At 39.2% G+C, this 25,000-nt stretch overlaps 1 protein-coding gene and 1 pseudogene across 9 annotated transcripts in view; one reads left to right on the forward strand and one right to left on the reverse strand.

The window, feature by feature from the left end:
- POLA1 (DNA polymerase alpha 1, catalytic subunit) overlaps positions 1–25,000 on the forward strand; it is a 300,112-nt gene that overhangs the window by 203,427 nt on the left and 71,685 nt on the right. The window contains exon 37 of one of the 9 annotated variants that reach the window (XM_044937315.2): positions 18,501–18,795. The exons of the other annotated variants lie outside the window; for them this stretch is intronic. Coding sequence (XP_044793250.1) covers positions 18,501–18,575 — 75 coding nt within the window. The 3' untranslated portion in view covers positions 18,576–18,795. Of the gene's footprint in view, positions 1–18,500; positions 18,796–25,000 lie in introns of those variants that run through there. 9 annotated transcript variants of the gene reach the window in all.
- On the reverse strand, positions 3,149–3,751 carry LOC102409681 (annotated as a pseudogene).

A 25,000-nucleotide genomic window follows, 5' to 3' on the forward strand; every position in this document is an offset into this window, starting at 1 on the left:
CTACAAGAGAATTTCCCCTCCATTGGCTCACCTGCTGATTTGTTTTTATGTATGATAAATTCTTCAGAGCTTATGTGAAGTGTTTGGTGCGTTTTCCAAGTTATTATTGTAGCAGGAGACGAACATTCATCCTTGGAGAGGAATATTTGGCCCCTCAGGTTCAAGGTAGACATTTTGAGCTCAGATTTTATATTTATTAGCCTTGATGTCTGAAGTACACATCAGTGACCAATAAGCTGTAGTACAGCCTTCTACTAACAGAAGGGGGTCTGAAATTCCATGGGGATTAAAAATAGCAAAACCACACGCTGAAATTAGAATTTATATTTAGACGATATATTGTCTTTCACTCACCCTGCAGAATTTTATTTTTAAGGCTGTACATTGTGTGGCTCTCTGATTCTCATTTTAGAAACACACGGAACTCACTGGAAAGCCAGACCTGGTTAATACAAACATAGTCTGGGTAAACATGTGGGAGTTGCTATGCAAAATAGAGGCAGAGCATTCTTTACCACCACCGCACTGACTCACTTTAATCACAGACCCCAAATTTTATTTTGTGGAAATGGCACTTTGAAATGCTGTCATAGAATCCTGCAAGGCATTTTGGGACGTGTAGTTCAGCATTCAGCAGGAAGACCACCAGAGATGGGGACAGATAATTCAGGGAAGGCTGCACTGTGTGTGAACGTTCTCCATACTGTCCTGCACTGTTCCCTTCTTTGCCTCACTGCTTAGATGCAGTGCAGTGCAGGACATATTTGTTGACAATCATGAAGGCTTTGTAGAGGAACTGAATGGTAGAAACTGAGATTTCCAAAGCTTCCTACATTTTAAGGCAGCACTCCAGTTACAGAGCAGGATTTCTGAGTCTGAAATCTTTCTTGTGGCCTTGATAATTTTTGTATTTTTCTCTTTTAGACATAACCTTGATGATAACCTTGATATGGGATATGTTTCTCTTGGAATGCCAAGCAGAGATCATTTTATGCTTTTGAGTCATAGTTATAAATAATGTTGCTTATTATGTACTCCAAACTCATTCAGCAAGTTTATGGAGCCCCTACTCTGGGCCAACATTGTTACAGCCACTAGGGATATAGCAGGGAACTAAACTAACACTCTGTCCTCATGAAACTTACCTTCTAGTATGGGAAGATAGAACGCCCAATAGTATGGTCATGGGCTCTCAGAGTCGAACACGACTGAGGCAACTTAGCACACATGCCCAGGGCAGGTGGTAACATGTATTGTGGAGAAAAATTTAGCTGTGTAAGGAGGAAAGGACTGAGGCAACTGGGGGTTGCTAATCTCTATAGGATTGTTAGGGAAGTTCTCAATATTGAGAAGAGACCAGAAGAATATGAGCAGTGAGCCATGCAGGTAGGTGGAGGAAAAGCATGCCATGCATATGGGACAGCAAGTGTGAAGGGCCTGAGATAAGAGCTTGCTGGACACGTCTAAGGAATTGGAAGGAGCTGGTGTGGCAGGAGATGAGTGAACAGTGGGGAGAGTGGTAACAGGGAAGGCAGTAGGGGAATACCAACTGTGAGGGGCCATATAGACCATTGTGAGGACTTTGACTTCAGTTCTGGGAAACTATTGAGGAGTTCTGAGCAGAGGAATGCCATGATCTGGCTTTAAGCAAACTATTTTGACACTGTGGTCCAGGCAAAAGACCTGGCGGCTTGACTAACAGGATAGTAGGAGAGCTTATGAGAAGTGGTTAGATTCTAGATGCAATTTTTAAGCCAGAACTGATAGAATTTGTTATTCAGATCATTGTTTACCTTATGTTATTATATACAGTGAATGGCAGAGGGATTCCTTCCTGTAGTCATTGATTCTGAATTGGATTCTAATACATTTAAATTACTCACCGAAAAAAAGTAATTTTCAAGGTAAATATTAATAATTGCATAGACTCCTTACCCAAATCACTGGTTCTTCCTAAACACAGACTTAATGGCCAACTCTTGTGCCATACAAAAGACACAAACCATGTTCTGCAGAACCACACTACCCCACCCAACACACACATGGCATAGCACTGTCCTTGCTTTTAATAGGTTTTTGAGGGGAAAATGACTTGTGTTCCACTTTAAGTTCACAGTGTAGCTGATGAAGTAAAATTCCTGGACACAGAGACACACCACAGACTCCTACTCCTACTGAGAGATCCCTGAAAGTCATGAGAATCACAGCTGGAACAAACCATTGTCTCAGATGGGTGTGTGTTCATCCATATGCAGGTGTGTTGAGGGGATGGCAGGAAGTAATTAACAACTGCTATACTAATTTTAGTCTAAACATGTACATAAGTGGTTAGAAAAGGCAAAGCTGAGATGATTACACAGAATAGGTGAAATGTAAGCTAGGACTGGAAGGATTGGTAGGCTACGAATAGCTGGAGATGCAGAAGCAAAAGACATTGTTGAGTTTCTTCTGCGCCTTCTCGTACCCTTTCGCTAGACAGTCTTATTTAGTGATGCTCTATTAGGAAAATCAGCCTTAGGAAGCTGTGTCATTTCTACTCTGAAGCAGTAAGTTGAAGTTCAGCCTTTAGAGTAAACTAATCTTTGGTTTGATTAGCTACCCCAGTTTAGTGGTGTTAGACTCTGCTCTTCTTTTTGGATCATTATAGATCAAAGAAAATCTTCTTGGGCAAATCTTTTTTTTTTTAATAATTTATTGGTTTGGGATTACAAAATGTAGAGAAGACACAAAGCAATGCCTCTGACCCCTTGGCTGAAATGTCTCTTCCAGAGACACTTTTTGGGCATTCTTTCACATCCTAACAGCTGCAGAGTATAGTATCTGACCACGTGGGAAACTTGAACAGACACCCTTTAAGTCATGGGGATCACTTCCAATTAAGTCTTCCAGCTTACTTCTGCCAATATTGCAACTGCATTGGTTGTTCAACTGTTCATGTCTTTAAAATCTCATGAATCAATAGGCTGCAGACCAGTGATGCCTGCACAGCCCTTAGAACTGCCTACACTGACTAATGCCCCTCAGCTATACCCGATCTGCTTGTGGCACCTGCATGGCAGCCCCTGGGGGGCCCCCACATCCTAGGGTGGCAATGGAGGAAGGGCAGGCCAGGCCAAGCATGAAGAATAAACAGTCAATTTTATTGGGCTCAGACTAGGAATCCATGAGGCTTCAGGACCTCTGTGAATTTGTTAGTTTTCTTCTCAATGTTCTTTTCAGCCTGTTTCCATAGCCTCGTGAGCTGCTTCTTTTTCTGATAGTGGATCTTGGCTTTCCCCTTTCTCTTCTCCTCCAGTGTGGCCGTTAACCACCTGGTACTTCCAGCCAACCTCATGAGCCAGGCGCCCTAGGTAGGCAAACTTCCGAGTAAGCTTCAGACACAACCTTGAGGGCAGTAGGAGCCATCATCTGCTTTTTCTTGTCATAGGGTCGTAGGATCCCATCAAATACCTTGAGGCGCTCCAGAGCAGCCTGGCCCTGCTTGGTCTTGTGGGGCAGCATGCCTTGCACAGTCTGCCAGAAGATGCGGCTGGGGTTTGGAAGTGCCACAGGAGGGGTTGGTGTTCATCCTCCTGGGGAGAAAACCCAGGTACTTCAACTTATTTCTGTGGCAATTGCCAGAAATATTGATGCCCTCACAGCACACGACCACAGCCTTCTAGCCCAGAAGCACCTGCTTGGCCACAATGGCCTCCGGGCAGCCCAGGAGATGGCCTCGGCCATTGAGCGCCAGGACCTGCCCTTCCACCATCTTTGGTAGCCACTAAGAAAGGAGGGAAAATTTTGAAATTAAGAACATAGTGGCAGTGTGGTCCATATCCTGTCCTTTGTTTTTATTCTTACACTTGTCCTTCGACCAGTCTTCCCTCCCAGCCTCTCTGTTTGCACTCAGCTCTCCTATAACTCCATACATGTATTTCTAAAATTACCAAGTTATGTAAAATGACAACCAGATGCTTTATGGAAAAGACACATGGGTTAGAAACCCACCAAAATTTCATCAGTGACTCAAACAAGAATATCAGTTCAGTTCAGTTGCTCAGTCGTGTCCGACTCTTTGCGACCCCATGAATCACAGCATGCCAGGCCTCCCTGTACATCACCAACTCCCGGAGTTCACTCAGACTCACGTCCATCAAATCAGTGATGCCATCCAGCCATCTCATCCTCTGTCATCCCCTTCTCCTCCTGCCCCCAATCCCTCCCAGCGTCAGGGTCTTTTCCAGTGAGTCAACTCTGCCCATAATGTGGCCAAAGTACTGGAGTTTCAGCTTTAGCATCATTCCTTCCAAAGACATCCCAGGGCTGATCTCCTTCAGAATGGACTGGTTGGATCTCCTTGCAGTCCAAGGGACTCTCAAGAGTCTTCTCCAACACCACAGTTCAAAAGCATCAATTCTTCAGTGCTCAGCTTTCTTCACAGTCCAACTCTCACATCCGTACGTGACCACTGGAAAAACCATAGCCTTGACTAGACGGACCTTTGTTGGAAAGGTAATGTCTCTGCTTTTGAAGATGTTATCTAGGTTGGTCATAACTTTCCTTCTAGGGAGTAAGCATCTTTTAATTTCATGGCTGCAATCACCATCTGCAGTGATTTTGGAGTCCAAGAAAGTAAAATCTGTCACTGCTTCTACTTTTTCCCCTTCTATTTGCCATGAGGTGATGGGACCAGATGCCATGATCTTCATTTTCTGAATGTTGAGCTTTAAGCCAACTTTTTCACTCTCCTCTTTCACTTTCATCAAGAGGCTTTTGAGTTCCTCTTCACTTTCTGCCATAAGGGTGGTGTCATCTGCATATCTGAGGTTATTGATATTTCTCCCGGCAATCTTGATTCCAGCTTGTGCTTCTTCCAGTCCAGCGTTTCTCATGACGTACTCTGCATATAAGTTTAATAAGCAGGGTGACAATATACAGTCTTGATATACTCCTTTTCCCATTTGTAACCAGTCTGTTGTTCCAAGTCCAGTTCTAACTGTTGCTTCCTGACCTGCATATAGGTTTCTCAAGAGGCAGGTCAGGTGGTCTGGTATTCCCATCTCTTTCAGAATTTTCCACAGTTTATTGTGATCCACACAGTCAAAGGCTTTGGCATAGTCCATAAAACAGAAATAGATGTTTTTCTGGAATTCTCTTGCTTTTTCCATGATCCAGCAGATGTTGGCAATTTGATCTCTAGTTCCTCTGCCTTTTCTAAAACCAGCTTGAACATCTGGAAGTTCACAGTTCACATATTGCTGAAGCCTGGCTTGGAGAATTTTGGGCATTACTTTACTAGCATGTGAGATGAGTGCAATTGTGCAGTAGTTTGAGCATTCTTTGGCATTGCCTTTCTTTGGGATTGGAATGAAAACTGACCTTTTCAAGTCCTGTCGACACCTGAGTTTTCCAAATTTGCTGGCATATTGAGTGCAGCACTTTCACAGCATCATCTTTCAGGTTTTGAACTAGCTCAACTGGAATTCCATCACCTCCACTAGCTTTGTTCATAGTGATGCTTTCTAAACCCCACTTGGCTTCACATTCCAGGATGTCTGGCTCTAGGTGAGTGATCACGCCATCATGATTATCTTGGTCATGAAGATCTTTTTTGTATGGGTCTTCTGTGTATTCTTGCCACCTCTTCTTAATATCTTCTGCTTCTGTTAGGTCCATACCATTTCTGTCCTTTATCAAGCCCATCTTTGCATGAGATGTTCCCTTGGTATCTCTAATTTTCTTGAAGAGATCTCTAATCTTTCCCATTCTGTTGTTTTCCTCTATTTCTTTGCATCGATCGCTGAGGAAGGCATTCTTATCTCTCCTTGCTATTCTTTGGAACTCTGCATTCAGATGCTTATATCTTTCCTTTTCTCCTTTGCTTTTCACTTCTCTTCTTTTCACAGCTATTTGTAAGGCCTCCCCAGACAGCCATTTTGCTTTTTTGCATTTCTTTTCCATGGGGATGGTCTTGATCCCTGTCTCCTGTACAATGTCATGAACCTCAGTCCATAGTTCATCAGGCACTCTGTCTATCAGATCTAGGCCCTTAAATCTATCTCTCACTTCCACTGTATAATCATAAGGGGTTTGATTTAGGTCATACCTGAATGCTCTAGTGGTTTTCCTTACTTTCTTCAATTTAAGTCTGAATTTGGCAATAAGGAGTTCATGGTCTGAGCCACAGTTAGCTCCTGGTCTTGTTTTTGCTGACTGTGTAGAGCTTCTCCATCTTTGGCTGCAAAGAATATAATCAATCTGATTTCGGTGTTGACCATCTGGTGATGTCCATGTGTAGAGTCTTCTCTTGAGTTCTTGGAAGAGGGTGTTTGCTATGACCAGTGCGTTCTCTTGGCAAAACTCTATTAGCCTTTGCCCTGCTTCATTCCGTATTCCAAGGCCAAATTTGCCTGTTACTCCAGGTGTTTCTTGACTTTCTACTTTTGCATTCCAGTCCCCTATAATGAAAAGGACATCTTTTTTGGGTGTTAGTTCTAAAAGGTCTTGTAGGTCTTCATAGAACCGTTCAACTTCAGCTTCTTCAGCGTTACTGGTTGGGGCATAGACTTGGATTACCATGATATTGAATGGTTTGCCTTGGAAACGAACAGAGATCATTCTGTCGTTTTTGAGATTGCATCCAAGTAGTGCATTTCGGACTCTTTTGTTGACCATGATGGCTACTCCATTTCTTCTGAGGGATTCCTGCCCACAGTAGTAGATATAATGGTCATCTGAGTTAAATTCACCCATTCCAGTCCATTTCAGTTCACTGATTCCTAGAATGCCGTCATTCACTCTTGCCATCTCCTGTTTGACCACTTCGAATTTGCCTTCATTCATGGACCTGACATTGCAGGTTCCTATGCAATATTGCTCTTTCCAGCATCAGACCTTGCTTCTATCACCAGTCACATCCACAACTGGGTATTGTTTTTACTTTGGCTCCATCCCTTAATTTTTTCTGGAGTTATTTCTCCACTGATCTCCAGTAGCATATTGGGCACCTACTGAGCTGGGGAGTTTCTCTTTCAGTATCCTATCATTTTGCCTTTTCATACTGTTCATGGGGTTCTCAAGGCAAGAATACTGAAGTGGTTTGCCATTCCCTTCTCCAGTGGACCACATTCTGTCAGATCGATCTCTCCACCATGACCTGCCCATCTTGGGTGGCCCCACGGACATGGCTTAATTTCATTGAGTTAGACAAGGCTGTGGTCCTAGTGTGATTAGATTGACTAGTTTTCTGTGATTATGGTTTCAGTGTGTCTGCCCTGTGATGCCTCTCGCAACACCTACTATCTTACTTGGGTTTCTCTTACCTTGGACGTGGGGTATTTCTTCACGGCTGCTCCAGCAAAGCGCAGCTGCTGCTCCTTACCTTGCACGAGGGGTATCTCCTCATGGCCGCCCCTCCTGACTTTGAACATTTAGTAGCTCCTCTTGGCCCTGCTGTTCCCGCACAACCACTGCTCCTTGGACGTGGGGATAAAGGAACCTAATGAAAACAGTGGTGTGATGTTACATATCTTGAAAAGCTAAGAAATATATAAATACTACAATAAATACAGCATTTTACCTTGCAAAAGACTTGAAGTTTGCTTGTGAAAGTGAACATCAGAAAGGTTGCAGCTCATAAGTCATGGTGAAGTGGTGGAAAGAAGGTTATCTGAAATTGGAAGGAAAATTATACAAACACCAGATGTGGGTTAGTGTAGCTTATTACACACTCAGTGAACAGGGGTTGCTGGTCAGTGTTTGAGGGGTGTATGTATATGTGTGTTACATATATTCCTCTGTGGCTTGATTCATCTGGATGCAGTTTTCTGCATTTACCTAGTGTTTCTTACAGACAGAATCCTGTAGAAGCAGACATAAAATTCACATTATGTTCACATTATTTCCTGATATATCAATGGCATTGGAATTAATTCTCATTTTCAAAGTAAACATTGTAGTGGAACCAACTGTACCTTGATGATTAACTAGCACCTTAAGTTCCCCCTACTTTATTATTATTTTCTCATTTTCATATTGTGCAAAATTATTCTTATTTTTATAAAGACCAATTGGAACATCTGTCAACCAAACGGTTACTGAATATTGTCTCTTCTCCATGCTGCTTGTCTGGGGTGTAGCAAGTAAAAAAGGTTTTGAAGTCATGGTTTCTGGCCTTAAACAGCTTCAATATAAGGAACCAACCAGAGAGATTTGAAATAAAACGAAAGTTCTTAAAAAGTCACAGTATATTATAGAATTAATACATCAGTGCTAAAGAGATATGGTAAACTAAGGCTCCTTAGAAGATAAAAATTTTCTATGTAGATCTTAAAGTTACAAACATATATTAGAGAAGTAAGGTTATCCCCTTACTAGAAAAGATATGGGAATCCCGAAGGTGTTTTTTTTTTTCTCTCTCTCTCTCTATTTTTCATTCTCATGCTCCAGCCCCCAAGTAATCTTATGTTGGCAACAAAAGCTGCAGTGGTAGTCACCAGGAGCCAAAACACTCAACTCACCTGTGCCTTCTTAAGAAAGGGAGGAAAGAAGTAAAGACCCAGCTTTCTGGCTATCGGCTGGGAACTAAAAGGTACCAGGGAGATCACAGACAAAGACAGCTTCAGGGAAGGTGACCTCATAAAGTTGTTGGTAAACTTTGGGTCTCATACCCCAGTCTGGAAGGAAAGAATCTGAGCCTAATCAGCATATCAAAAACTTTGAGAACTGAAGTAAAAGACCACAACCCAGATTGACTTCTGCGTGGAGTACACATGGGACAAATATAACAAGTACTGCCACAGTTTTGAAAGGTGAACTGAGATCAGGCCCACGGTCCAGAGAAAGTGGGCTGGAATCCATAACCCAAACCTAATGAAGTCGGTTGCCTGCTAAAACAAATACATCAACTGTTGTCCATAGAATTTAAGTAACACCCATAGATTCACGCTACTCAAAATGTCCAAAATTCAGTTCAGAACTACCTGGTAGAAGAAGAAAAAGCACAACTTGCATGGGGCGGGGCGGGGCAGGGGTCAGAAATCCTAAGTCAAGATTGAAATGATGCTGTTAGAGTTATATGACAGAAGAAATAGATGTAAAAAAGAGCCAAATAAATATATTAGAACCAAAAAATATAACCAAAGTTTAAAAACTCATTGAGTAGGCTCAGTAGCAGAATGGAGATGACACAGGAAACAGCCAGTGAACTCAAAAATAGATCAGTACAAATTATCCAGTCTAAAGGAGAGGTAGAAAAAGACAAAGGGGTTAGGCAGAACAGAGCCTCCGGGACCTGTGAGACAATAATACAGTCTAACATTCATATCATTGGAATCCAAAAAAGGAGGAGAAGCACCAGGCTGAAAAAAAATATTTGAAGAAATAATGTGAACCTTTACCAAGTTTGACAAAAGACAAACTGACAGATTCAGAAAGCTCAATGAATCCCAATCAGGGTATACCCTAAGAAATTCACTCTGGAACACATCATAATCTAACTCTGTGTGTGTGTGTGTGTGTGTGTGTGTGTGTGTGTTAGAGGGGGCAAAAGTTTTAAAAACCATCAGAAAAATGGTGTTTTGTAAGAGAAAATGTACTTCCCAGGTGCCTCAGTGGTAGAGTATTTGTTGTCTGCCAATGTAGGAGACATGGATTCTATCCCTGGGTTGGGAATATCCTCTGGAGGAGGAAATATTAACCCACTCTAGTATTCTTGTCCGGAGAAGGCAATGGCACCCCACTCCAGTACTCTTGCCTGGAAAATCCCATGGACGGAGGAGCCTGGTAGGCTGCACTCCTTGGGGTCGCGAAGAGTCAGACACGACCGAGCGACTTCACTTTCACTTTTCACTTGCACGCATTGGAGAAGGAAATGGCAACCCACTCCAGTGTTCTTGCCTGGAGAATCCCAGGGACGGGGGAGCCTGGTGGGCTGCCGTCTATGGGGTCGCACAGAGTCAGGCATGACTGAAGTGACTTAGCAGTAGCAGTATTCTTGTCTGAAAAATCCCATGGACGGAGGAGCCTGGTGAGCTACAGTCTACAGGGTCACAAAGCATGCATAAGGGAAAATGATTCAAATGATGACATATTTCTTATCAGAAACAATGTGGAGGCCAGAGGAAGTAGTACAGTGTTTTTAAAGTGCTAAAAGATTATCAACTCACTGTTTTTAATCTGCTGCTGCTGTTCAGTCGCTTCAGTCGTGTCCGACTCTGTGCAACCCCATGGACTGCAGCCTACCAGGAATCTCCGTCCATGGGATTCTCCAGGCAAGAACACTGGAGTGGGTTGCCATTTCCTTCTCCAATGCATGAAAGTGGAAAGTGAAAGTGAAGTCGCTCAGTCGTGTCCGACTCTTAGCGATCCCATGGACTGCAGCCCACCAGGCTCCTCCATCCATGGGATTTTCCAGGCAACAGTACTGGAGTTTTTAATCTAGCCCCCCCAAAATCTTTTGGAGTGAAGGAAAAAGACATTTTCTGATGAGGGAAAGGTAAGAGAATTCGTTGTCAGCAGACCTACTCTGAAAGAATTGTTGAACTAAGTTACTCAGACAGAAGGGACATGATACTGGAAAGATACCTAGAACATCAAGAATGAAGGAAAAGGGCTTCCCTGGTGGCTCAGCAATAAAGAATCCGACTGCCAATGCAGGAGACACAGGTTCAGTCCCTGATCTGGGAAGATCTCACATGCCATGGTGCAACTAAACCTGTGTGCCATAACCATCTAGCTTGTGCTCTTGAGCCTCTGAGCCACAGCTACTGAAGCCCACATGCCATAGAGCCTGTGCTCTGCAACAAGAGAAGCAACTGCAGTGAGAAGCCCAAGCACTGCAACCGAATAGTAGCCCCCATAGTAACAAAGATCCAGCACAGCCAAAAATAAATAATTAATTAAAAAGAAAAAAGAAGGAAGGAAAAGGAAATGGTAAATATAATAACTATTTTTCTTGAGTTACTTGAAATATTTTTGATAGGTGAAAGCAAAAATTATAGCATTTTCTACCAGTTTTCAGTGTGTGTAGGTCTAATTTATGAGACAACTACAACATCAAAGGAAGGAGGGAAAAGGGACCTATGTGGGTTTTTACATGGTAAATTTTTACCATGTATTACATTTACGTGGTAAATTTTTAATTCTAAATTATATATATTTTCATCCTTAATGATGAACTTTACAAAAAGATGTTGTCAAAACCACAATTAATTAAATAATAAAAAGATGTTTGAATAACCCCAAAGTCGGCAGGAAATAGAAAAGAGAAAGGAAAAGCAGAACAAATAATAAAATAGTACACCCAAATCCAAACATATCAATAACTGCATTAAATGCAGATGTTCTAAATGTGTTTATACCAATTAAAAGAAATTATCAGAATGTACTTTTTAATGATGCAAGTATTATAAAATGTCTTCAAGAAACTAACTTCAAATATAATGGTATAGGTAGGTTATGGGAGAAAATGGCAAAAGATATACCATGCAAACACCAATGAAAAGAAAGAGTGGCTATGTTAAAAGCAGAAAATTAGACTTCAGAGCAAAGAAAATTACTCATAATAAAGAGGGATTTTACATAATGATAAAAGAGCTAATTCACTAAGACGAGAAAACAACCCAAAATCGTATGTACCTAACAGCAGTGCCTCAAAATGGTGGCACCTGAAGCAAAAACTGGCAGAACTGAAAGGAGAAACAGACAATCCATAATTATACTTGGCAACTTTTAACACTCCTCTTTCAGTAATTGATAGAAATACTGGACAAAAAATCAGCAAGGATATAGAAGAACTGTCAACCAACGGGATTTAATTGATATGTACAGAACACTCCACCTGTTGATAGCATGATCAAGATTCTTTTCAAGTGTACATGGAACATTCAACAAGATAGACTATATGATAGACTATATTCTGCATTATAAAAACAACCTTAATGAATTTAAAATAATTGAAATCATACGAAGTATATTCTGTAGCCATAATGGAATTAAACTAGAAGTCATTAAGAGAAAAGTAACCAGAAACTCTCTAAGTTCTTGGAAATTAAACAACACACTTCTAAATAACCCAACGGTCAAAAAAAGGTCCCAAGGAAAATTAGAAAATATTTTGAACCGAGTGAAAATGAAAATGCAACATATCAAACAATGATTGAGACAGTGTATATACTATGGTGCCTATTGTAATGCAGAGTAGACCAATTACCAATATTTATGCATCATAGACACACAAAATCTGTAAAATACTCAAGTAGTAAGTGTCCAGGGATTGTTTATTGACCCAGTTGGTAATATAAGTCTGTTCATTTGGCAGTTAACTATTAAATAATCATGCTGTCAGAATCAGGTGAGGTTCAAAGGGGAAAAGTAAAAAACTGTACAGTAGGATGATGCACCTAAAGCAGTACTTAGAGGGAAATTCATAGCATTAAATGTTTGTATTAGAGGAAAAGAATGGTGTCAAATCAATAATGTGAGTTTCCACTTTCAGAAAATTTTTTGAAAAGCAGAGCAAAATAAGCCCAAAATAAACAGAAGAAAAGAGATAGTGAAGATATATTAGTTAAACTGAAAGAATAGAGAAAATCAATGAAACAAAAACATGAATGTTTTAAAATATCAATAAAATTGATAAGCATCTAGCAAGGCTGACAGAGATTTTAAAAAAGTAAAGATACAAATTGGCACTATCCAGAATACTAGGCCTCTGCAGATTTTAAAAAGGATCGGGGAATACTAAACATATTTGACAATTTAAGAGTAGTGGACCAATTCCTCAAAAATCGGAAACTATAAGAATTCATCCAAGATGAAATGGATTACCTCCATAGTCCTATATTTGTTAAAGGAAGTAAATTCATAATTGAAAAAAAATTAAGTTGGAGGAATCAATTATCAATTGTAAGACTTAAAGCTACAGATATGAACAGTATAAAATTGGCAAATGGATAGAAACCTAGACCCACAGAATAGATAGACTCAAACAAGTTTGGCCATTCGATTTTTAACAGCGATTCAAAAGAATTTAATGAAGAATGAATAGCCCTTTCAACATGTGATGTTGGAAAAAGTTGGACATTCACATGCAGAAAAAATAAACTTTGAGCTAAAATCTTACCTTATACAAATATTAACAAAGTATATCATGGCTCTAAGTGCAAAACTATAAACTTTAAGAAGTAGTACATAAGAGAAAATCTTCATGACCTCAGATTAGGTGAAGAATTCTTAAACATGAGATAAAAATGATCAATTTAAAAAAGGAAAAATCACTTGAACTTCATCAAAATAAAAACTTACTCGGAAAGACACTATTAAGGGATAGAAATGACAAGTCATAAACTTGGAAGAAATGTTTACAAATCACATATCCAACAAGGGACCTGTGTCTAGTATATATATAAAGAACTCTCAAAACTCAGTTAAAAGAAAACCACTCCAATTTAAAAATAAACAAAAGACTTAAATGGATTCTTTACCACAGAGAACATAAGGATGACAGATAAGAATGTGAAAAGTTGTTTCATTATTAGCATCAGGGAAATACAAATTGAAACCTTGACAAGATAGCACTCCATACTTACTGGAATGGTTAAAATACAAAATACTGACAGTACCAAGTGCTTGTGAAGACGTGGAACAACAGGAAGCTTCATGCTTACTTTGCTGGTGGAAATGTAAAATGGTGCTGCCAGTCTGAAAAACAGTTTGTTTCTCATAAAGATCAATATATACTTTCTGTATGACCTAGGAATCCTCTTGGGTATTTACCCTAGAGATATGAAAAATTATAACCATGTAAAAATCTGTGCAGAAATGTTTCCAAGGAACTGAATTCATAATAGCCCCAAACTGGAAACAACTCCCAACACACTTCAGTGGATGAATGAATAAAGTGTCGTGCTTTCATACCATGGAGTATTACTTAGCAATAAAAAGGAAAAGACTACTGATAACATAGAGCAACTTGGATGGGTCTCAAAGCTATTATGCTGTGTGAAAAAAAGCTAGACTCAAAAGACCACATAGTGTTTAATTCCATTTAAGTGGCATTGTTGAAATTTCAGAACTGTAATGATGGAGAACCAGTAGTTGTTGTGGATTAGAGAATGGTCTGAATACAAATGGGCAACAAAAGGCAGTTTTGGAACTGTTGTGTATCCTAGTTGTCATGGATGTTACATGTGTTAAAAATAATAGAACTATACCATATATACTCTCCCAAATTAATCTCATTGTGAAATTTTTTAAAGTAAAAATGAAAGAAAAATTTCCGTGGCCTGGTGATAACATATAACTCTACTTCGAGGATGTTGTTGTTTAGTTGATAAGTCTTTTCCGACTCTGCAACCCCATGAACCGTAGCCCACAAGTCTTCTCTGTCCATGGGATTTTTCAGGCAAGAATACTGGAGTGAGTTGCCATTTCCTTTTCTAGGGAATCTTCCCTAGCCAGGATCAAATCAGCGTCTCCTGTTGGCAGGCAAATTCTATACCACTGAGTCACTAGGGAAGCCCAGGGATTGAACCTGTGTTTCCTGCATTGGCAGGCGAATTTATTTACCACTTCAAGAATAAATCTTTTCAAATACAGGAATATATGTGGAGACATAGAACTAAGGGAGCTCCTTTTACACAAGTTAGATGAATTAAATATCTGGCATTGAGGTTACATGACAATAAGTCCCAACTCCTGCCACCTTGTAAACACAGTTCACATAAATATAATAGATATGTGATTGAGAGCCCCTGCAACGCTTTTTGTCAAGAAATCTACACAAGGAGAAAATATCAAGTTATGACAAAAATCTCTTTTGAGGAACAAGACATTAATATTCTCATTTTGCTAAAGTAAAAACAAAGGAAGGTCTTTCCTAAGCCCAGCTTTTGGGATGGGATAGATTTGGGAGTGGCAGGCCATATGCAAGTTCTAACTATTTAAATTATAAAGTAAAGCCTTGAAAACATGACAAAGTTTTGAATAGGAAATTCTGGATTTTAGAGCAGCATGTTTTTTTGTTTTTAAAAACAATGGTAGGGGACTTCCCTGGTGGTCCAGTGGTTAAGAATACACCTTGCAATGCAAGCAATTCAGTTCTATCCCTGATCAGGGAACTAAGATACCACATGCCTCAGAGCAAGTAGACCCTCGTGCTATAACTGCTGAGCCCTGCAAGCTCTGCAGCCCATGTACCACAACTAAGACCTGATGCAGACAAATAAATATTTTTTAACGTAATCATTAAAAACGATGATGGACCTCAGGAAGCTCTATTTTCTTTCAAGCAGTATAGGCATGTATTTGCTTATAGTTACCATTCTTCTGTCTTGTTTATTGAGGGATACATAGCTTCATGGAGAGCTGGTTTGTTTTCTCTTCATCTCCTCATTGCCAGCGTTCTGGAACCCCTTTCACGAGCATGCCCTTCCTGTCAGGTAAAGGTAATCGTTTAAAAACAAACAGACCACAAAAAGAAGAGCATAGATTCGAAATTTTTGTAGTAATTGAAAATGTAAATTAGTTTCAATCATGTTCCTTTTGTTCTCCTGGTTTGAAATTACTGGTTAAGGTTATCTTACTTTCACAACTCTTACACAGTGTTTCTGAATGAGGTGGAATAGATTATGGTGTAGTCATATTGGTGGGCAGGACCTCCTACAGGCCTGTGCATGACTGAATGCTCCAGCTGCCTCCAGACTTCTGCCCACTTAATGCCAACTTTAAAGGGGGTCAATATTCCAATAAACATGCTTTCTTTTCTTTTCTTTTATAATGGTTGTGATTTACACTGTTCCATATCCCTGGTGGCTCAGATGGTAAAGAATCTGTCTGCAGTGCATGAGACCCAGGTTCAGTCCTTGTGTCGAGAACATCCCTTGGAGAAGGGAATGGCAACCCACTCCAGTATTGTCTGGAGAATCCAATGGAAGAGGAGCCTGGTACGCTACAGTCCATGGGGTCGCAAAGAGTCGTCACGACTGAGGCGACTTAGCATACACGCGTATTAGGCTTAGCAAATCCATATCTTTATCTTCAGCTGATGATATATGAATTGGCCCTTTTCATTTCTTCACAAAACTAATGGGCCTATTTGGAGAACCTAGGACTCTAGCTCCTACATCCTGCATATACATCCTGGGATTTTATTAGCATTAAAAAGAGTTTGAAATTGTGTTCTATGGGTGAGGGCCCTGACCTTATTCAAAGATACCGCTGGAGTATTTCTACTTTTATCTGTTTTATTTATGAGATTGCTCTGTTAAAGTTCATGTATAACAGTAGTTCAATTGCTGAGAAAATGTTGGTAAACCACTCACCTGGGCAGATGAAATTCACAAATAATGAGAACTTAAATTTTTAACCAGTCATCTCCACTTCCCATCCAAGTCTTTAGTATTGCTTAAAAAACAAAACAAAACTTTGCCTGATTTAATGCTTTATTTACTCGATATTGGAACAGCGTTTATTGAATACCTACTATATGCCAGTACTATATTTCAGGAAGATGTGTTACTTTTTCTCACTTTACTGGTTGAAAAACTGCTGAGAAGTGAACTGGCCCAAAGCCAGAAAAGGGAAGAACAAGGAAGTGAACCAACTGCATCTGAATAATTGAGCACCACAGTGTGTATATCGGCGGTGACTCAAGTAACATAGGTGAGTGTTGACAAATGATTTGAGAGAAACAGACCTGCTGGAGTTCAAATCAAGATACTTCTGTTACAGTCTTCAAGGATTACAGAACAAGTGGAGTCAGCAGGAATGCAGAAGAAAGAAGATACTTTTTCATATCAGTGCCGCCTGCTCAGGATGCAGAAGATGCAGGTGTAACATAGGTTTAGGAAGGTTCATTGTTAATCCTTGAACTTTCTGTGCAAACCCCAGATAGAGTATGATAAAGCATGTGAGTTAAGACAGAAAAACAGTAGAATACCGTCTCAGTCTGTTGCAGCTGGGATGAAGCCAATCCCAGGAACCTGAGGACAGTTTTTAAAGGAGGAGAGAGGACATGAGTGGGATATATTATCAAAGGACACCCCATGATTTGAGACCTAGGTGTATAGAGCCTGGATAGGATTTTTGTTTCTGTTTTTCTCATTTTACCAGATATAATTTCCTAGATTACAAATCTTTTTCTTTAAGTTACAAGAAATTACTAGTTTCCTTCCTTTTAGGAGAAAGTAGTCAAGAGAGAACACATCGATGGTTATGCATTTTGTTCCTGGGAAAGTCCATTAGCCAGTTTGTGCTTTGCTTGTTTTGACACCTCTGTATGGAATGGTTTGGTTTCCTGTTGTAAGTAGAAGGTGGCCTAGGTAAGCTTTCAGTAGAAAAGACCAGGTCTTGAATACAAGCAAGCCTAGTTTCTAATTAAACAAATGTCTAAGACTGTAATTTCTAATGCAGTGTAGAAAGAAAGGGCAAAGAGCAGCCAAACTAGTTTTTATTGGCTCTGTTTTTGTGGTTCTAATATAATTCTGGCAAGCTGGAAGAATTTAGAAGAGAAATTAGTGAATTACATGTGCATGTATATTAATACTCCCTTTGTTACTTTTTTTCATTGTCAAAATTAATTTACTGACATTTGAAAAGTATAACTATAGTGACTTGTTACTGAATAGGTTCTTGTACAAAACATCAAAAACAAAATCATAAGACATCTACCATGTGTTTTTTGGATGTGTAATGAGTTTTAGTACCTAAATTAGCTACCTGAAATTTCCTATAGAAATTCCAGACCATATCAGTAAAAGAATTACTTCTTCTTATCTTGTATTTTGATAATGGGTGGTTAGCATGGGGAGTCTATGGCCTTAAAGCCTAATGGCTATGTTAGATGTAAAATATATGGATTTATTTCATTGACTAAGACGACTAGAACATCATCATGACCAAACATAGTCTGACCAGTTGAACTGAATAGTAACAAGAAGTGAATCTTAACTAATGAACTAGGAGAACAAGGAGGGCATAAATGTTAAGTCTGTTTATACCCAATGTATTTTTCTCTTCTATGGTGGCATCAATTATAAGACACCACTGATATAGTAACAGCATTTCAGGGGAAAAGAAAATTTTTAGCAAAGACAACAGTTCATAAGACAAATCTTTGTTTCAGAAACATTCAAAGTGATGAGAGGTGTCTTAGAATCAAGCAAGAGTGTTATTGAGTATAACACTTAAATGATAACTAAGGCAAACTGAGTGCTTACCATGTGCCAGACTATACACTTGTGCTATGCTAAGTCACTTCATTCGTGTCCAACTCTGCAACCCTATGGACCATAGCCCGCCAGGCTTCTTTGTCCATGGGATTCTCCAGGCAAGAATATGGGAATGGGTTGCCATGCCCTCCTCCAGGGAATCTTCCAAACCCAGGGATCAAACTCATGTCTCTTATATCCCCTGCATTGGCAGGCAGGTCCTTTACCACTAGTGCCACCACTTGTGCCAGATACTTCATATTCATTATTCAATTTAATCCTCACAATAGTTGCATGGGTCTTTTACAGATGAAGAAACTGAGGCTTGGAGAGGTTGCTCATCCTAGGACTTTACCTCCAATAAATGTCACAGCCAGGATTTGAAGGAGAGAGCCTGTCAGACTCCAGAATCCACACTGTTAACCACTGTTGGGTGCATTTACTGTTTTATCATTAAGATGAGACCTTATACCAGAAAGAAAAATTGAAAGTAGTCAGCGAAGTTCTCTCCAAAATCTGCCTCTTCGACTTCCGTTAAAGTAGTAACTGACCTCCAACAATAACAAACAAAACAAAAAGCACTGCACGCTTTCTTGAATATTCCTCAGCATCATTTTTTTTCTCTTTTTTCTTTAAATTTTATTTTATTTTTAAACTTTACAATATTGTATTAGTTTTGCCAAATATCGAAATGAATCCGCCACAGGTCAGCATCATTTTTTAAGTTTACTGATATGTGAGCCTGTGATATTCTGTGACTATCGTTTTAAAACTGCATTCGTAGCTACAATTTCTGTCTTCTAATAGCTTATAAGGTGTATAACCTCATTATAGGCTTATATACAGAGACAGTAGAAGAAAGACAAGACTATCAAGATACAGTAAGGGCTTTTTGTAGCTAAATTCAACCCCCAAAAAAGATGTAAAGCAAACATATGCTACTGTTTGAGGCACTGTTGTCATCCTTGTTTTACAGATAAGGAGGTGGAGAGTGTAGTTTTCGATGCCTTGCCCAAGATCACATATCTGCTAAATGTTAGAGGCAGAATTTGAACCCATACTGGTTCCAGAGTCTGTGCTGTTAACAACCACACCATACTTGCCTTATCTCGTATTTTCACATTTAACAGCTTACAATGCCTTGGCTTTACTTAGAACTTTTCTTCTAAAGAACTTATGTTTTTGGCGTCTTCATCCTCCCTATGCCAGGATCTTGGGAGTCCTGAGGTATTTATGATAGGATGTCTATCCTCAAGGAGATTACAGTACTTTAAACAGAACTACTGGGATTTCCCTGGCAGTCTAGTGGTTAAGAGTTCACTTTCCCATACAGGAGGCAGGGGTTTGATCTCTGGTGGGGCACTCAGATCCCACATGCCTCACGGCCAAAACACCAAAGCATCAAACAGAAGCAGTGTTGTAACAAATTGAATAAAGACTTTTAAAATGGTGCACATCAAAAAAATTTAAAAATAAACAGAACTGCTATATATTAGTTGTAAAGAGATTAAAAGCGAGGAAATACTTTATCCTATTTCAGCCTATAGGAGAGAGAGAAATCAAGTCTTCGTTTTTTTACAGTGATTGGTACTGAAATCCTACCACCCTTCCTTTTTTAAAAATTTGCTTACATAATCAGTGACTTTTACTTAGAATCATAAGAGTATATTGTTTGGCCTTGGCTTTTGAATGAAGTTCACAAAATTAAAAAGGAGAAAAAAATGTCAAGTTCTTGCAGGTGCCTACTTGGTTTACTTCAGGAAACTTCCCAAAGGCAAGTGTTCATAGCTAAGAAAAAGTTAAAAGACTCACTACCAGTTAGTTAGCGCTCACTGTATGTCAGGTAGTGTACTAAATGTTTCACACATATTATGTCATGTAATCCTGGTAACAGTGCTTTGATGGGGTGCATCTGCCCCATCTTCATTTCTCCGAGCCTCAGTTTTTCAATTTGTAAAACAGAAAAGGAAAGCTTCTTTATGTTCTAAAAGGAATTTCTAAACCCATAAAAATTTTTTCTGAAGTGCGTGCACAGAGATCTGTGTGGAACATAAACTTTTAAGAACTTAGATTTTTATATCTTTCTGCTCAAAGGTACATTTTCTGAAAGGTGCATCTTAGAATGAAGGAGAGCAAAAATTAGAAAATTAAATTGACACAGTTAGACTTTAGGTCCCCAGTTCAACCATGATACACGTTGGAAAACTTTTGACTTGGCTTGGTCAGTTTCTCCTTGCAGTCTGCACCTCCAGCCCCCAAGCCAATGCCCTTTGCTTTTGGCCCTGTGCTCCTGCCGCTTTTACTCATAGTGAGCTGTGCCCTAAACATGGCATCACTGTAGCCTAACAGTGTGAGTGAGGTACCAGGTGCTTATAATACACTGCTTCTCTGGTGCACTGAGTATTTCAGGTTGAAAACTAGCCACAAAAGAACTGATTAACACACAGAATGACATTGTTGAAATTGTATGAATGAAAAGTGGCATATGACAAAGATCAAGGGGCTTGGACATTGAAAACCTGGGAACAAGTCTTGGCTCTGCCCCTTACTAGCTGCATAACCTAGGGCAAGTCCCATAACCTTTTTGAGTCTCAGCTTCCTTATCTGTAAAATGAGGATAATCAGAATGGCTAGTTCATTTATTGAAGATCAAATGGGAGAAAGCATAATGCTTGGGAGATGGAGCTGAAAACGGGAAAGTGTCAAATGCATATTAATGCATCATGCTAAACTTCTTCAACCCTCTCCTTTAGCACAGTGATTTAACACATTGATAACATTTGGGAAATCTCTGTTCACTTTAAATAGCATGCACATATGGACTTTAAAATTGTACCTCAGATAATCCTATATCAGCATTTCAGGCAAAGATTTAAGATGCCATTTGGCAATAAAAAATATTGATTCTAGTCACAAACTGTCATTCTAATTTTGACTCCACTGGTTTTTCTAAGAGGTTTGCAAACTGGCCATTAGTGCTCCGTTCACTGACCAGATCTGGGATCATGAACAGGTGACTTCACCTTTGATGAGCTCTGTCAAATAGGGACAATAATTTTAACTTCCCACCTACCTGACAGAACTTTTGTGAGGACTGAATACTTTGAAAAGCCTAACATTATTATATAAAGGCAAGGGACGCAAATTTAAAAATGAGTATAATCATCTGAGACCTCTCTGTAATGTAAGAATTAAAATACTCAAATAATTCTGTTAGGAAATGCAAGGTAAACATGCCATTAAAAAGTTACAGAGAGCAGCTACTGTGAGAAGCGGGTAGATAAATGAAATATCCACATTTGACTGCAATGTAGTGTTGGAAAAGTCACACCCACACCAGGCTATAAGCTCCTGTGATCTTATCCTATTTCTCTTTCTCTGGTGTAGCCTTAGCAGCTGGAATAGTGTCTGGCCTATTTTAGATGCTCAATTTGTTGAATGAATGCACAGCAGTCTTTCTTATGTGCTTGGTGGGTAGTGGTGTGAAGGGAGGCTGACTTTGGCTTGGCTTGTATCAGCTATGACAGCCTTCTCCTGTCTTGTCCATCTGAGGCAGAACTTGTTCTGAGATGTCACCAAAGCCAGAGTACACCTTAACAGCCAGGTCAGATTATACAGTTAAGTTTTTGTCCTAAATGCTGCATCACTTTATTTACAGTAGCCATGTGCATTTATTTTATTTTAGTAGCTGTTGATATTGCTCATCATAGACCCTTTGGTGCCAGTTAATAAGAATATTGGAAAGCTGACCAAACATTCTAGATTTCAGTTTTGCCAAATTTTTGTGGATGGGTTGGGAAGTGGTAGAGAATTTTTATTTTAGCCAGATTAGATATATTTGGGTGAATGTGCCAGGGAAAGAAAGTCAAAGTAGTTTTCAGTTCAGTTTAAATCAAGAAAGAAACCCTAGAAAACTCACTAATCTAGGAAACCCTTTTATCCAAATAAGATTTCATGCAGAATTCCCAACTATAAAAAAGATGAGATTTTTATAGCTTATAACTTATTTTTCAGTGAGAACACCAGCTAATATGTTGGGATCTTACATGTCTTAAAATTTGGGAGGTAGTACATGTGAATACACCTGTCTTGAATTTTTTACAGTGAATATATAATCAGTGAAATCAGAATCAAACATTTGGAGAAGCCTCCAAGGCACATGAATTGAACATACTTGAAAAACACTGATCTTGCCCTACTCATTCTTACTATAGATATGGAGGTTGAAACTGTAATATGCAGAACCTCATTCTGTCTCCACGTTTTGCTTCTTGGTGTGGTGATGTTAGTAATGTGAATGAATCTGAACAAAGTTAACTACCTCAATACTTCCAGATATCAAGGGTTTCTCTTACTTACATAAATGTTTCTAGGCCATTTTATAGCTCTGGTGAAATCCAAAGTGACTTACCAACCTTATTTTTATATTATTATTTCTTCTAGTTAGAAATTTATATTTACATTTCTCATCGTGATGTTAATACATGATTATATGTAGCATGGGGGCTAATTGAAATCTTTTGGGTCTTTTGTGGGGCCTTTTTGGCATGAGGTTAACCTTGAAATACAGCATTTAAAAAAGGAAAACTTCTGAAGAGAGGGCAATAAATTCAAGGTAGAATCCTAAAATTGTCCTCAGTCCCAGTGAAGACAACATGACCAATGTTTGGGTATTTCAACATCTGTAGCATTAAAGCCAGCCCTATCTCCTAAGATGGAAATTGCCATGTGCAGAATGACTTGATAGAAAATGGTGTACATTCTATATAATCTTCTAACAGCAGAATGCGACCAGTGGCACTTCCCTAAAAAAAAATAAATTACCCGAAATTTGCAGCACATTCATATTCAATTTCATCACAGCAGATGCTCATTAGTATGTTGTTATTAATTGGTATTCACTTTAGGTTTTGTTTAAAATGAAGATAATAATTAGGTTTTAATTACTGCATCATTCGTTGGGGGGGGGGGGTCTGTGGGGAGAGGCAAAGAGTGAAATGCCTCTTAAAGCATTGAAATAGTTCCTGATGCTTATTCAGCACCGTGTGCTGCCAAAGACTTTGAAAAATAACTTCATCTTCACCAAAAAATAGGACTAGGATTATAAAATGAAGAAATTGCTGTCTGTGTGGCTTTTTTAAAATAAGCCCATCGTTATCAAGAACTCACTGTAAATTGTCTACTTGATGGACATACTGAATCAGATGATAATGTGCACTACCATTCTTTCTAATCAAATTACTAAAAAGACTTCTTGGAAAAGTAACCCTCACAAGCAGCTGATTAATGAAGTGGTGGCAATGTTTTGTATTAGAACTAATTGAAGTAATCCAAATAAGTTATTTCTGTAGCCTATGGAAATAATTTCCTTTGCAAAGAAGTACATTGGAGTTGGCAAACCAGTATTTTTTCACCCTCTCTTGTTCTATATTTACAGAAAAAGCATAAATAATGCAAATAAAATGGGCAGAAAACCAATTTGGGTGACAGAAAAAACAGCATATCTCAATCTTTTTGAGATTAATCTTGATACTAATCAAGACTAATAATTTATATAAGACATAAAGGTGTGTAGAAATTGAAGGATACTGAAATTTTAAAGGCATATATTAACTAAAACAGTAGAAATAGCAGTTTAATGCATCCATTAAAAGGGGGTGTTCATAGTTCGAGTTTAAACATATTCCTTATAAACTTTCTAGAGCACCTGTTGAGGGCATGGCATTGGGTTTTGCAACTGTGTAGAAATTCAAACCCTCCAGAAGCTGCGCTCTAGTTGGGAAAGTACGGAATATGTCATTTATTAGTGACATACAGGGTGTGCCATTCATAGTGCTGGTGCTTTCCATATGCTCATGTGTTATATTTTTTAAATTTTTATTGGATTATAGTTGATTTGCAATGTTACTTTCAGGTGCACAGAAAGTGAATCAGTTATACATGTATCCACTTCATGTTTTCTAAGATTCTTTTCCCACATAGGTCATTACAGAGTATTGAGTAGAGTTCCCTGTGCTCTACAGCAGGTTCTTATTATGTGTCTATTTTATATATAGTTATGTATATGTGTGTGTGTGTGTGTGAGAGAGAGAGAGAGAGAGAGAGAGAGAGATGGAATATTACTCACCCTTAAAAAAGAATGAAATGATGCAATTTACAGCAACATGGATGGACCTAGAGATTTTCATATTGAATGAAGTAAGTCAGACACAGAAAGATGAATATCATATATCACTTATATGTGGAATCTTTTTTTTTAAGGGTACAAATGAATGTATTAACAAAACAAGTAATAGAAGTAGAGTCATGATATAGAAAATAAATGTATACTTAACCAGGGTTTGGGGGGTGGGAATAAATTGGGAGAGTGCCACATATATACTAACTCATTATCTTTACAGCATTCCTGAGAGGTTTATTTTTCTCATTTTTACAGATGAAGATATTGAGGTATGAATAGGTTAATTAAGCATTGTGTCCAAGGTCACCCAATCCTTTAAGTGGCAGAACTGAATTTGAGACCAAATACAGTCTGACCCCAGAGCCAGTCTGCCATGGGGTAGATATACACAGGAAACATTAGAAATCATTTCCAAGACTAGTGTCATTAGCCTATATGTTGAGGCTCAGTGAGAGGTGGGAGACAGGTTCCATGAATCCCTTCCTTCTACAAACCTTCCTTGAGGGCCAACCACAAGCCCGGCTCTGGCCTGGGTCCCCACAGTGGAGAGGGGTTACACACGGTCCATGCCCTTAGGAGCTCACATCCTTGGAGGCATGAGGGTGATCACATTGGTGAGGACTGCTGG

This window comes from Bubalus bubalis, chromosome X (assembly GCF_019923935.1).
Source record: "Bubalus bubalis isolate 160015118507 breed Murrah chromosome X, NDDB_SH_1, whole genome shotgun sequence".
NCBI classification, from domain to species: domain Eukaryota; kingdom Metazoa; phylum Chordata; class Mammalia; order Artiodactyla; family Bovidae; genus Bubalus; species Bubalus bubalis.